At 56.6% G+C, this 13,929-nt stretch overlaps 5 protein-coding genes across 5 annotated transcripts in view; all 5 read right to left on the bottom strand.

Moving 5' to 3' along the window:
- Positions 1-1,724, bottom strand: part of IE81DRAFT_339872 (hypothetical protein) — a 2,561-nt gene extending 837 nt beyond the window's left edge. The window contains exons 1-2 of the mRNA XM_025515589.1: positions 921-1,724; positions 1-830 (exon numbers count right to left, since the gene is read on the bottom strand). Of these exons, the coding sequence (XP_025371841.1) occupies positions 1-830; positions 921-1,265 (1,175 nt within the window). The 5' untranslated portion in view covers positions 1,266-1,724. The remainder of the gene's footprint in view (positions 831-920) is intronic.
- Positions 1,348-2,109, bottom strand: IE81DRAFT_251772 (hypothetical protein). Its single transcript, XM_025511319.1, has 2 exons — positions 2,002-2,109; positions 1,348-1,886 (listed from the first exon to the last, which is right to left on the bottom strand). Exon 2 carries the CDS (start codon positions 1,850-1,852, stop codon positions 1,430-1,432), a length of 423 nt encoding a protein of 140 aa, XP_025371840.1. The 5' UTR covers positions 1,853-1,886; positions 2,002-2,109; the 3' UTR covers positions 1,348-1,429.
- A 984-nt stretch (positions 2,110-3,093) lies between these two features.
- On the bottom strand, positions 3,094-4,675 carry IE81DRAFT_333616 (putative RPL3-60s ribosomal protein l3; the record flags this gene model as incomplete). Its single annotated transcript, XM_025515379.1, has 5 exons — positions 3,094-3,537; positions 3,623-4,265; positions 4,426-4,486; positions 4,556-4,571; positions 4,661-4,675. 5 exons carry the CDS (start codon positions 4,673-4,675, stop codon positions 3,094-3,096), a joined length of 1,179 nt encoding a protein of 392 aa, XP_025371839.1.
- Positions 4,676-6,389: 1,714 nt separating this feature from the next.
- IE81DRAFT_298621 (hypothetical protein) lies at positions 6,390-8,894 on the bottom strand (the record flags this gene model as incomplete). Its single annotated transcript, XM_025512185.1, has 4 exons — positions 7,924-8,894; positions 6,856-7,833; positions 6,680-6,789; positions 6,390-6,622 (listed from the first exon to the last, which is right to left on the bottom strand). Coding segments are annotated over exons 1-4 (1,836 nt in total), but the record flags the coding sequence as incomplete, so codon positions are not given.
- A 3,986-nt stretch (positions 8,895-12,880) lies between these two features.
- Positions 12,881-13,828, bottom strand: IE81DRAFT_320983 (putative histone H2A). The gene is made up of 3 exons (XM_025513199.1): positions 13,732-13,828; positions 13,490-13,638; positions 12,881-13,413 (listed from the first exon to the last, which is right to left on the bottom strand). Exons 1-3 carry the CDS (start codon positions 13,734-13,736, stop codon positions 13,163-13,165), a joined length of 405 nt encoding a protein of 134 aa, XP_025371837.1. The 5' UTR covers positions 13,737-13,828; the 3' UTR covers positions 12,881-13,162.
- Positions 13,829-13,929: the final 101 nt, after the last annotated feature.

Here is a 13,929-nt window from a genome sequence, read left to right as displayed (position 1 = left end):
ACCTCATCGTCAACTTGCTTGTCGTCGTCGCCGGTGGTTGGCTGTAGTGCCTCATCTGCGGCGCGCTTTAGAGTGAATGAGGCTGCTGTGATGGAGTTGTCGAGGTCGCGAAGCGATGTTTCGTCCCCAAGAAGCTGAGAGACGGCCGCCGCATCTGCATCGTCGTCGTGGCCTCTATCGGTGTGAGGAGGGAGACCGAGAGTGGAGTCGGGAAGTGGTTCGAGTCCCGGCGCAGTGTTGAGTGCAGCGCCTGCATGACTGTTCCATGGTAGTGGGACATTGGCGACGTAGGTCGGATCTTGGCTTCGAACAGGGCCTGAGTGAATCGACTCGTCGTCGTCGTCATTTTCGTCGTCAGCATCAGCGGCATGCTCTTCTTGTAGAGGGCTCAAGGTGGGGTACGGCGACGAGTCCCGGTCATAGGACGGCAAAGAAGGCTGATGCTCGCATCGTACGAAAAAGAAACAGTGAACGACCGCGCCGGCCGGTCCGCGCAGCATCGTGGACCACTTGATACTGTACAGTCCAGAGTAGGAGTAGCCTTTGAGAGGCGCAAAACAATTCTGTACTTGGTAGCCGCGAACCACGCGGATCGGTTCTGCTGTTTCAACACTCTTCTTGAGAGTCGCAATCGAGGCGTGGCTGAGAGATTGGTGGTGAGTCTTCTTTCCGGTAGGTTTGATCGGCTCGCTGCCGAAGAAGATGAAAGTATCGCCTTCGTCCTCCTCGACTTCATGTGCAGTTGTGAGAATCAATGACCAGCAGCCTTTGCGAGGATTGCCAGAGATCACATTGTCAGTAGGAGCGTGCACTGCAGCTTCAGAACATTCCTAGATGAGGCGGGTCAATTCATTGATCAGTCTCAATAAGCCGCAGTATGAACATTTGCGCGTAACCGTGGACCAAAGCACGCAACTCACCTCTCTGTCCGACCACCAGGATCCGACAACTACGTCCGGGATGTGTCCAAACTGCTTATGATTTTGCTTATGAGTTTGTGCCGCCTGCTTATGATTTTGCTTATGAGTTTTAGACGCCTGCTTTTGCAGTCTCCCAGATCGTCGTGGAGGCGGAGGCGCGTTCATTTGTTCAGATTGTCGCTCAACAGGCATCTTGACTGATTGTGCCGATCCCAGCTTGGTTGCAAGGTCGTTGACACACGCTTGAATGGATTGGCGACCAGGCAAAGATTCAGTGTCCGAGTCGATGGCGGCGGCGTTGGCCAAGCGCTGAGCGTCCAAGTCTGAATCGTTGATGTCGTCCATGAACGAGCAAAGGCGTGTAAAGAAGACGATGGAATCGGAAGAGTCTGCTTCTTGACGAGAGGTGCGAAGAGCGGAAGGCTGGGGATAGGGGTAGTCGTCTCTCGAACGCTGAAGAGGCACGACGGAAGCAGGGGCTCGGGGTTCTGAGAGACAGTGCCTACCCTTTAATAGCAGCGGGTCACATCGTGAATAAGAGGTATATGCGCAGCCCGACTCGAGCTTCTTTCCCGATCTTGATTCTTTCTGGCTAGGCTGGTCTGCCCAAGTCGAGTCTTTCTTCCAGCATCTTGCGTCCAGCAGGGCTTGACTGCTGGCGCTTGATCATCGAGGCAGGACAACAAGCGCCTGAAACATGGATTGGTGGGATGGATGAAAGGAGCTATGCAGGGAGCTCTCGACGGATTGCGTGGATGGATGTGAGGGAGCGCTCGGACTAGCGGACACGCAGCACGACCGCGCATGACGACGCGCCATAATGGTCGTGAGATTCGTGAGATAGATAGCAGCAGCAGCAGCAGCAGCCCAACTGCAGCAGATATATGGAGCATCGGCGCGACGTGTTTCACTTTGCGCGAAAGGTGGGGCATCGTTGGGCTGCTGACGAAGCCCGCGGTGAATCATCTTATATAGCCACGAGCGACGAGGCAAACAAAGGCGGTCAGACATATATAGTGAGCTAGGGTTTCACTCCCCTTTGTGAGCCATGGATTCGATCGTCATAATAAGAGCTACTCACGACTGTGCTGGTCCTTCATGCTTGCGCCACGATTGGAGCTATACGGCCTATAGCCAGGCCGACCCTGTTGTTGCGTTACGATACACTCGCGATGCACGCCTATCTCAGATCCGCTCTCGTCAGCAAGCATGACGACATGCGCATCAAGGCCCCGCGGCGCTGCTGTAGCCCTTTGTCACCGTTGCTGCCCGTCCACATTCGTCATTGACGTAGCAGCACTCGCGTGAGTTGGATATTGGTTCAAGATCAGCTAGAAATTGGCTCGAAGCCTCAACTCTACCATCACTTCGATCGAGGACAAGGAATGTGCTTCGGGCGTTGGATATCTCCGAAACGTGGCGACGAAGTGTCCGCTCCGACCATCCTTTACACGGATTGCGCTCCGCTGACTCCGCAACAGACCTGAAAGGCGTGAGAGCAGTCCGTGCCTGCACTCACAGACCTTCACTCGGCACCAACGATGACGTGCTCTGGGAGTAAACTTCGAGGCTGCGGTCTCGGAGCATTGCTCCACAACACTGTCTAGAGCGCTTGTAGTCCGTTCGTTGTCCGTTTGTTGTCCGGTCGAATGCATTCGAAACACACGTACACGTACTCTTGTGGCGAATGTAACCAGGGCGCACTGTTCTCGATGCGGACAGCAAGGACTGACTGACAGTACACATCAGTCTGCCAGCCAGAGAGTGCAGTCGAAGCGCTTCGATCGAGTCAAAGCCCGGCTCTCAGAAGACGGATGGCCGGTGCATGCCGCACACGGCCCGAATAGCAACTGTATACAGCCCTCCCTTTGTGGTTAGGTTGAAACACCTGAGCAGCGCTATGTTGGAAAGCCACCCAAGGACCTTTGTCACTTGCGTGGCCCGCGGCGACGTCGCTCCGAAAGCTGACTTCCAAACCCTTTGTCAGGGAATCAAGAAGGTTTGTCCTTTTGTACCCCGTAGCAACGTCGCATCGAGTGAACGATTTCATGAGACGCAAACACGTCGGACACAAGGGCCATCTGGTGGGCAACATGAGATTGCCTTTTGCGTGATGTGACAAAAGTACATGGTGGGCGTGTAGATGTGGACATGCATAGAAGCGTCATGCCACTCAGGCGTTGGGCAAGACCTTGATTTTGCGGGCGCCCTCGAAGGCACGGCGCTCCTCTCGGGTCTGGAAAATACCGTGACCGTGGGTGGAGCTGGTGGAGATCCACTTGAGGGAAATGTTCTCGAGGTCACGACGAGAAGTGTGCACCTGGAGAGACTTTCGGAGAGCGACGACACGCTTGACGACACCGGGAGTGGTACCCTTGAGGATAAGAGCATCGTTCTTGATGATGCCGTAGTGTCCCCAGCCGCCGAGAGGGTTGATGGACTTCTCTGTGCGGTCGAAGTCGGTGCTACCAGACTTGGGGTCAGCGCCATTGATGATGCTGTACACCTTCTTGTTGAGCTCAGTACGGTGGTGGTAACCATCCTGACCGGAACGAGCGACAGTGTAGAAGACGGAGCTAGGGTGCCAGGCACCGATACAAGCGACCTTGCGGAGACCCTGAAAAGACGTCGACGTGCGCACCAAGTCAGCTACAGCTCTCGCATGACACAAAGCCAAGTCGAAGAGGGCTGTGTGAACTCACTCTGTGGGTCTTGCGCGGCAGACGCTTGGTTCCCCAACGACTCGTAACACCCTCGTAACCGTGACCCTTGGTGACAGCAACGACATCGATGTTCTCGTTGGGCTCAAAGACGCTCTTGACGTCAAATGTCTTCTCAAACATGCCCTTCGCAAAGTCGACCTTGTCGCCGACAGAGCCACCGTTAACTTGGATTTCCATCAGGTGCGCCTTCTTCTGCTTGATGCTCGTCTTGCGGATTTGGGTGTGGGCGAGCACGCGGACGACAGTGCAGTACTTGCGGATGCGCTCGAGCTCGCGAGCAATGGGAGCGCCGTTGCCTTGAGAGTGCTTCTGAGCGTACTTGGTGAAAGCCTTCTTCTTGCTGCGGTACCAGTTCTTGTAGAATCGACGCTTGAGCTCGTCCGAGAGGTGCTCTGCCCAGACAGTCGTCAAGCTGCGCAGACCACGAGGAGTCTCGACGTAGCCAACGACACCGACAACAACCATGGGAGGAGTCTCGACGAGGGTGACCGCCTCCACAACCTCACGCTTGTGCATCTTGGATCCAGGTCGGTCCAAGTCGCGAACGACGTGGGTCATGCCAGCCTTGTAGCCGAGCATAGCAGTGAGGTGCACAGGCTTCTTGGGGTCATCCTTGGGGAAGCTGAACGCAGGCGAGAGAACTGACTTTAGCGCTCGCTCAGAGATTTCCAGCGCCGGGTCCCTTGTACGCGGCAACCTCGAAACCTTCTGCACCAATGATCCTTCCTGCGACTGCCCCTTGCTCCACGCGCCATGGTATCGTCCCGCAACCGAAAGCTCACCTCTTGACCTTTCCGCGGTGGCGCGCAGCGCGCTTGCGGGGCAAGAAGCCCAAGTGACCGTCTGATGGCAGTGAAAGGGGTAGTGTAAGCGGCTGGTGTCCTAGGCTGGACGTGTCCGCACGCTACTCACGACGTGGATGCTCGAACTAAGCAAAATCGAGGGAGAAAGCGCATGGAGAAGCGCAATGGAACGTCAGCTCAATGATGACGAGTATAGAAGGAGCTAGGAACCAACCTTGCAGTGCGACATCTTGAGGGAGTCTTCAGGAGAGTGTGGTGTCTGGTAGAGCGGACTAGCCAGCGCCGAGCGTTGCAGTCTAACAAGTCGAATTCAAGACTGGAGACCGCGAAGTTCGTGTGCGAGCTCCTCGTCGAGAGCCACGTGGTTGAGATGCATGTTGGATTCAAATTTTGATCGGCGCCGCATAGCGCGCCTTCGCTGCGGTCCTGGGCGCGTAGCCCCTGCTGGGCAAGCTTCACGTGATACCACTCGGTGCACGGTTCATGATCAACTTTTGGCTCTTGTGCGTCTTCACTCCACGCAAGACCGACCAGCACGCCATCAGTCACAGCCAAAGTCGAGGCACACCGCACTTTTGCAAGTCAAAAGGCAGTGAGACCGTTGCTCCATTTCCGCTGATCCCAGACACTTTTTTTGGATTGGACGAGCATCAAAGATTCGAGCGGCCAATCCACAGTCTGAGTCGCGCGGTAAATGTATGGACAGGTGGATGTCTGCTGCTGATGAGGTGGATGATCGCGGTGTCTACCCGTTGCCGTCGCAAGCGACCATCACTGGCCTCTGTGTGAGAAGATGACAACCATTGTGAATGCAAATTGCATTATCAGGCTTCAGCCCTGCTTGCAAGTCCCTTCGTTCGCTTGGTCGATACATGCTTCGACGTTTTGATCGACTGCGTTCGCATGCTGTCTAGCCTCAGACTTGGACAACTCCGCATCGCGTCGATCGAGGAAGTCATGCAATGCTGCTACAAATTCCACATGCTCAACGAGCTTCGGCTCCAGATGCTAGCAAGGGGCGAGTGAACTGTGTCAGTAGCCCACGGCATTCATGCGCGCTATAGGAGGCGCCGTCAGTCGAAGAGGGGTGAGCGTCGCACAGCGAATCAGCTCAGACGCGCGTTGAGACCACTGTCGCGTGGGATGAAAGTGTCATTGCAATCGGCCAGTCGACGCGCAGAGCGCGGCAATATTTACAGAGCGAGGCCGGGCAAGATAGCAGCAGAGATGGCACAAACGAAAACATCCTGCAGGGACTCGAGCACCCTAGCGCTCAGCGAGGACGTCGACGTCATCGGGAACCGCTGCAGTATAGCTATTCTCTACCGCACAGGTCTTGTCGCAGAGTCAGAGGACAGTCTCGTGCGTTCGGAGGAGAGATTTACGTCTGCGGCGTCTGTCGGCGGTGGAACCAGGGCCACCGGAGGCGTCTCACTCCTGGCGCCGATTTCTGCCGCAGATACTGCTGCGGATGGGGGCGCGGCGTCGCCTGGTGCTGTTTCCCGTAGAGATCCTCTACTAGGCCGTTTCGTTAAACCTGGTCTAGAGACAGATGGGCTCGGACTAGCCGCACTCGCACTGGATTCGCCCAAGGAGGGCGTGACGGATGTGCCTTGCTCGTGCCGCGCGCGCGAATTCGAGGTGCCACTGGCATCGATGTAAGGCGGCGGAGGACTGTCCATGTCCAAGGCGATTGCTGGAACGTGCCGTTGGGCAGAGGTATCGTGCGATGTGTCAGGCCGCAAGGCACGTCTTCCTTCCTTTACGCCAGCATTCGATTCTGCCCCCTCGCTCCACGTCGAGGTGTAGCGTCCAGAGCCTGAAGGCTGTGAATTTGTCATTGGAAAGCTCGCGCCAGCTCTCCCGCTGCCTATCCGTTCGACGTCCTCGGCGAGTGCAGGAGACGGTGTGCGGCCTAGCCATTGATTCACCGTTGCGAGCGCACTTGGCGAAGCCGCGCGCCAATTTGGTGGAAGCAGTCCAGCTGCCCAGGTGCCGAGACTGCTTCCCCTCGAGTGGCCCATAGCGGACTCGTCTGAGCCCATGCGCGTTCGCGCTCCGCTTGCCCATCCAGCCGTCTCTGTGGGAGAGGCTCGCGCCCTCTCGCTCGAAGTCGATGAGCTGCCGCCGACGAAGAACGCCGGCAAGTACAGAGTGCCACCTCCGCTGGACGAGCCTTTCCTCGGTTTAGTCCTCTCGTCCTTGCTGGCCGTGCCTGACCTGACCAAGTGACTACCATCAGCAGCGACTTGGCGCTCTTCCGCCTCGCTGCTCGCGGTGGGTGGGCGGGCGAAGCCGCTGCCGACCCAGGACAACAGACCTTGCGCTGCCGGATGCCGGCCACTGTCAAGTGACAGGTCCGAATTGGTTTCTTCGTCAGCGTATGCCCCTCCACTCCCTGCCTCTGACGTGTCCGCCTCTCCGTCGCCATCGGCCAGGTCAAACATTGGCAAGCTGTACCTCTGTGGCCGTGGCGCGGCAACGCGAGTGAGACTATTGTGCGCACTACGAGGGTCCAGAGGATCGCTATTGTCGGCATCCGGGAGCCTGCCGTACGCTGCGCTGTGCGCCCGACGCGAACTGCGAGCGTCTGCAGCACGGATAGGAAGGCTGATCCAGCGACCTGCGCTAGACGACGGTGCCGCCCCACCACCATTGTTCGCGCTACCTCGACGTCTCCGCCTGTCGGCACTAGATAGCGCCGATCTGCGACCAAGCGAATGCAAGAGACGGGGCAAAAGCGTCTTGGCAAATCCATAGGCGACGACGATGGCACCAATTAGCATCAAGCCTTTCCCGTAGTCTCGCAGCAGGATGAGGAAGCCTGCATCGTTGGCATGCCAACTGGACCCATAGAAGTGCTTGAAGAACGCGTTGGGTGCCTCTCCGGGCTTGGCGTTCTTTCCGTACAACGATTTGGGCAACACTCGGACACCCTCGAACCCTGCGGCCGGTTTGCTCGGCGAGCTCGGGATAGCAGGACCATGAGCGTCGACATAGATGCGATACGATGCGCTAACGAACATCGGGCCAGTGCTGAACATGACTGTCGGATAGTTGGTCAGGTAGCGATGGTTGAAAGTGACGAGATTGTGGATCAGCTGATCCATGAAGGGGTGACCCTTTGCGGACAGCATGATGTCGTTGGATACGCCCACTGGAATCGTCTTTGGTAAGACGACTTCAAAGCGGAGGAGCGGATCAAAGCGGCGAAGACAGCCAACGTCGAGGTCCATATATATGCCACCATACTTGTGAAGCACGAAGTAACGGATGGCATCCGCGCGCTGGATAGCGTACGGGTACGCGTCGAAAATTGGGACGAACCAGGAGTAGTGTTCGACTAAGAACTTCCGGCTGTCAGCATCCGTCCACAGCATGTACTCGCTGGGAGCGAGAGTGATTGTAAAGAGCTAGCGGTGAGTACTGCTGCCTCTTGAGCAGAGTTGGGACAAGGCCGCGAGAGAGAACACTCACTAGTCTGGATGCATTGCTTGACATTCTTCGCGAACCGCCTGCCACTTCCCAGGCAAGGTCGAGTCTTTCCAGGTCTGATGGATGATCCGGGGAATCTTCTCTTTAGGTGACGTGGGTGACCATGGTTTGGGTGTGTTGTCAAAGGCGGGTGCAGATGGATCCTTCTCGAGGGCATCCAGTGAGGGGTCACGAGAGCCAGTCATGGGTGACGCAGCGTGTGGGCCTTCTTGGGCCGGGCCCGAATGTGGGAAAGCTCCCTCGGAAGACCTAGAAGAGCTGGAGAGCATCTTGGCGAGCCAAGGATACCTGGCAGCCCAGCCTAGCGGCAGATCATCCGTAGCGCTGCCCCATCTTATCTCGTCCCAAGTGCCAAGCTCCTCAGCTTCAATGTACGCGCTCTGATCGATGCTGAAGTATGCTCGCACAGCACTTAGCACTATCACTGTCCCGAGCAGAAACAGAGCCAAGAGAGTGAGGAGTACCGACTGGGTGCGACGAGAAAAGAGGCGAGCCATGGTGGCTGCCGCTTTAGCCCGTCACTAGCAGTGCGGAGGAGGCAACTTTAGCGCTGCAAAGACGGTTGAGAAGAATGTGCGAAAGGACACGGACAGGTGCCCGGCTTGGTGGTGCTATGGTGTGGAGGTCCGCTCCCAGCCAAGTGTCGTGAGCGCTAAGAATGAGGGAGTCGTAATCGGTGTCAAAAACTTCGTGACTGTTTGGAGGGCAGAGTGTCGATTTGGCCGCCAACGTGCGTGACTTTCGGCGAGACGGGTGCGATCGAGCTGAGCGATGAATGCAGTGTGCGTGATCAGCGCAGACTGGAATGAATGGTGAGTTGAAAGTACAAAGCTGCGCCAGCTGGTGAGGCTGACGAGGAATATGCTCATTGCCTATTGATGATTGTCTGCTCGAACCCGCTCCTCCCACCTTCCGTCAAAAGCCAAATTTGGGAAAGTCGAACGTCTTGTGCAAAGTGTGCACTCTCGTGAAGTTGGGCACCAGCTAAGGCGTGCATGTCTGCGTGGCCATGCAGCTGATGATGATTTCACGATGGCGACCGCGCGCGAGCGCCGAACCCCTGCTGCGCGCATGGCTCGCGCGTGTGCCTGGTCTACAACGGCGCGGCACATCGGCCTGGCTTAGCAGCAGCTAGAAGTCGTGAGTGTGCCCGGCCCTTTGAACGTCAACTCGTCGGTGCAGCAGCCGCGTGAGTATAGCCGCCCATCATGCAGGCTCTAGCGCTCTCTAAGCATTTGCGGGCGGTGCTCTGCTGGTTGCATCAGCAAGGCTACGATTGCATATGCTGTGCGGCATACCATCCACGCATTCACGATTCGCGCATGCATCAGCAAAGCTGCCTCTCGCCCTGTCAAGCGCGCGTGCATCAGCAGGAATCGGTCCGGGAGATCGACGTGACTATTGGCTCCGGGTCGCCAATCCGATGGTGAGCGTACCACCGATTCGTATCAGGCCGTGAGAGATGATCACAACTGGTGAGGCGGCGGTTGTAGGCACCATGCAAGTACCAAGAAGCAGCGAGCTATACGCGTATAGATGATCTATGCCGTCCGCGAGACGCGGCCCGTGGTCGTGCAGCTGCACGCACGCAGCAGCTGCTGCAGCATCGTCGTCCTGGCTGAAATCCGCGCATGTCACGCACCTCTCCACAGCATCGATGGGGCTTGGCACGGCGCCACAACACTTAAGCACGGCGAGTATACCCGCGAGGGTCCGCCGCGCTGAATGATGCGCCAGCAGCAGAGCAGTCTGTTTGGATGCGAAAATAGCGTCACGCAGCGGCGCCCACGCATTCAGGATCGTGACCTGTGTGCTGCTGCTGATGTCGGCGATGTACAAGTGCGCCGGACGAGCTCAGCCGAATGATGGATGTCAATTTCCAGCATGGATCATGTTTCGTGCTGAGCTCTGCCGACGAGAACGCTGGGCACGCCTGTCCCAGCTGTCAGTCACGAGTCGTAAGGCACAAGTGCAGTCAAACTCGATCACTAACGATCAACCCACGACTGCTCTACACTCTTGACTCACGACTTCGCGATTACGGTAACAGGGATCACGAATGACGTGTGTCCATAGCGCGAGCATCGAGCACAGCCTCGCGCAAGTTTTCTGCTCCCTCTCGATCGCGATCGAGTCGTCACGGTATCACGTCCCTTTTTTATGAGTCAAATAACGGTCCACTCCTGCGTCGACTCCTCTTTGTCTCCATCCTGAGGTTATCGCTGCGTGAGCTCGCAGGGCGCGCGCAAAACGAGGTTTGTCTTCCAGTCACCAGGGGTGGTGTCTTCCAGCAGCTGCAGGCGTAGGCAAGCTAGCGCTTTGATGCCCGAAGCTATCGATCGTTCGCATAAAGCTCGATCCAGGCAAATCTAGACAGCAGAGAGACCGCGAACCTTCCCCCTCTCGTGACTCTTGAGGATCATTTCAGATTGCAAGCAGCAGCTACTGTACCATGCAAGCATTCATCAGAATCACACACTACTGTTTCACCACACCGCGGCCGAAGGCTTCCAAATTCAATTTCCCCACCTCTCCTCCTCGTGCCTGCATACCTTTTCATTCTCAGAACAGGTGCGCCCACGCGACTTGTGACCTTGCTCTCCATGCATCCAGCAGCATGCACGGGTCAGAGTCAGAACCACCCGTGGCAAGCAACGTCGAGCACGCAGATAATCATCAGCAGACCGTGCATGTGCCTGATTCAGCAAGAGTCAGAGTCAAGAGTCAAGAGTACTCGCCAGCAGCGCGGCCTGATCATGATGCTTGACAGCCCAGCGTAGCAAATCCAGTTTCAATCCAGTACCAACTGGATTCGCCCTTTGTGCATGGGTTTGGGCATCAGGTGCATGGCATCTTCCGCGGGCTCGGCCCCCTTCTGCAGACCCTGTGTTACTTTTCCGCGGAAACCCCCAGTCGTGAGCCTGCATGAAAGTGGACGGCGCCTTGCGGTTAATGAGGCTGGCTCATCGTCATATGCAGCACACAGCCGTGAGCCTTCCAAGTCACGCGAGTCACGAGTGTCGATGGGAGCATCATCATGACACGCCACTTATCACGAATGAGCAGACTTGCTGGCCTGCTGTTATCAGGCATCCGGTGTGCAGCGGCTCCCGAAGCAAGAATCACGGATGGAACGGGATTCAAATTCGACCCCATGCAAGCTCGGCAATCGTGATCGAGAACGCTCGACGCGCAAGGCAAGAAGGCGCGGAGAGCCGGTGGGAAGATGTACGTCATGTCACGTGCACTCGTCATCGCGACTGTTGGCAAATACCATCAGTCAGCTTTTGTCGAGAGACCAAGCTCACAAGCTCGAGACTCTAGCATCATGTCGCTCTGCTGAGAACGCAAGACTAGACACTCATGACTGTCGGTTCTTAATTGCTTATGCGGAAGCCTGGGCACCTCGGTCGGTCGCTCTTTGTTGGCGCCAGAACGTTTTTTCATAAATATCGTGGTTTCCGGGCTTACCTTACATGCAATGGTTGGTTCAAGACTCAGAAACCTTGTCCTGCGCCACTGATGTAGGAGACCGTATGGGAAACAGCCAATTCTGCATTTCTTATGATCGATGCGTGGTGCAGAAAGCATCAAGCAGTGCAAGGCTGGAAGTCGGCACGGCCATTGTGCTTCAGTGAGCTACGACGGTCGACTGACCACGACACCGCGGTGGCACGGTCTCTTCCCGCATTAAAAAATGGCATCTACACCCGCGACGCAAGCATGAAAGCCGACGCATTTCGATAAAAAATGCGCAGAAAAAAGCATCAATGAGAGCTTTGTCAGCGACCAAGCTGTGATGGAGGATCCCCAATTCTGATCGAAGCCACGAGTCTTGAGCTGCTCGAGCTTTACGATGGTGAGCAGACTGCCAGTCACGTGTGCTGGCCACGCGTGTGCAGCCAGATGCAGCTGGTCCCCGCATGCACATCAGCAAGCCCCCGGATGCCCTCATCGACCCGTCCTCCACCGCCTGCACACCACCGCAACACATTGATAGCGTACCGAGACTCCCTCACATCGCCAAGCAAGACTTCGCAGCTGTCCTGTCTTTGACCTGGTCGCGCCTTAAGCCATACGCTCTCATTGTTGCAGCTCCGCGACGTCGGAGGCAGCATCGCAAGCTTGGCTGGCGTCTCCACTGCATGCGTAAGATCACACGAGCGCAGCACAGTGCAGTAAAGCCCGCCTCCCTCCCCAGGAAGTCCCGGAATGAGCGAAAAGGGCAGAAACACTCCGAGGCCACTGTCCCCTCGAACGATATGTAGCGAGGCCAACAACGCTCCGGACCAATTACTCGCGCTAGGAGCTCGAGACCACAACGCAACCAGCCAAGCAACAGTAGCAAATGCACCTACAGACCTGACAAAGGTTGTAGGCCAGGATGAATCACACCACAAACTCATCTCAGAGTACGAGCAAAGCATCGCGCTAGCAGGTGCTCTCTACTTGGGCGGCGCTTCAGGCGCCGGCGAATCCTCTTCCGTGACCGACAAGCTACATCGCCAAGTTGCGAACGCGCAGGCTGCGAACGAGTCGAAAATCGAGAGCCTCAACGCTGCCCTGGCGGTGCTACAAAGCGAGCAGTAGCCGGTTGCATGACCATCCGCTGCTTGCTACTAGTGCTGCTATACTCGCTACGTCCCAGGGCGACGGTCGCTCGATGCACGTCACTTGGTCGTTCGCTTTGCAAGACTCGACGCTTGCCCGTGTCAACCCAACGTGCCTTTAGCGACCTGGACAAACGTCGCTGCATCCGAGGTCTGACGGAGCCCTGCTCATCACTTGACGTGTAACGAAGTTCCCATCCGAGGGAAGAGTAGAATCGCGACAGCCATCGAGCAGCCAGCTGCACTCCAAACAGGGATTTGGCCACACCACCGAAATGATCCGCTACGGGCAATACACGCGTCGAGTCGCTCGCGCAGAATCGCAACGCCAGCATCACACTTGTCACTCTTCAAGCACCGAGTCGCGGTAGAACCAAATATGCCTTGGATGTTGTACACGAGTGGGAAGATCAGCGAGGCTGGGTAGCTAAAGAATAGAAGCACATGGTGGTTGGTGCGTAAAGCTTTGACGAAGGTCAAAGGGTGAAAGGCCTGATGCCTGGATGTAGTTGCGTGCAATGTATGTGAATCAAGCACGACTTGTTGCTGCAATGACGACTTGGGAGTGCAAGCTGTGATAAGCTTGATTAGAAGCTCTCGATACGAGCAGCTTAGTCTTGGCTGGCAGCAGCCTTGCCACCCTTCTTGGTCTTGGAAGGCAGGAGCTCGGCAGCGATGTGAGGAAGGACACCACCTTGCGAGAGGGTCACGCCTCCGAGAAGCTTGTTGAGCTCTTCATCGTTGCGGATGGCGAGCTGAAGGTGACGAGGAATGATACGAGACTTCTTGTTGTCACGAGCGGCGTTACCAGCGAGCTCGAGAATCTCAGCTGCCAGGTACTCGAGGACGGCAGCGAGGTAGACTGATAGATCAAAGACAGACAATGGACGCGTCAGCACATCGCACAAGGTTCGCCGAGCTGTGTGAATGCGACTCACCTGGGGCACCAGCACCAACACGCTGAGCGTAGTTGCCCTTACGCAAGAGACGGTGGATACGACCGACAGGGAACTGAAGGCCGGCCTTGGCCGAGCGGGATTGAGACTTGGAGTCAGAGCCGGTCTTGCCGCCAGACTTTCCGCCAGAACTGGAACGAAGCAAGCAAATCGCGCGGTTAGCAGCTAGTCCGACGAACATTGCCTGTGCCCAACGAGAACCACGCCGACAAAGCGACACTCACGACATCTTGAGAGATTGAGTTGGGTGGGGGTTGTGAGTGTGGTGGGTTGTGTTGAAGCTGATAGCTGAAGCAAATTGCGAGGTCTGTGTTGAGGATCAAGAGAGAAGGGGTGAGGCGAATGGTCCACCTGATGTGCTTCTTTATGAAGGCAGTGCGAATCGTGTCCTGTGCTCGGGCCAGGAAGATGCCCTGCCCGAA

The sequence above is a fragment of the Ceraceosorus guamensis genome (assembly GCF_003144195.1).
Source record: "Ceraceosorus guamensis strain MCA 4658 unplaced genomic scaffold IE81scaffold_9, whole genome shotgun sequence".
Lineage (NCBI taxonomy): Eukaryota > Fungi > Basidiomycota > Exobasidiomycetes > Ceraceosorales > Ceraceosoraceae > Ceraceosorus > Ceraceosorus guamensis.
The sequence above is the reverse complement of the archived record's forward strand: the minus strand, read 5'-3'. Positions and strand labels throughout refer to the sequence as shown.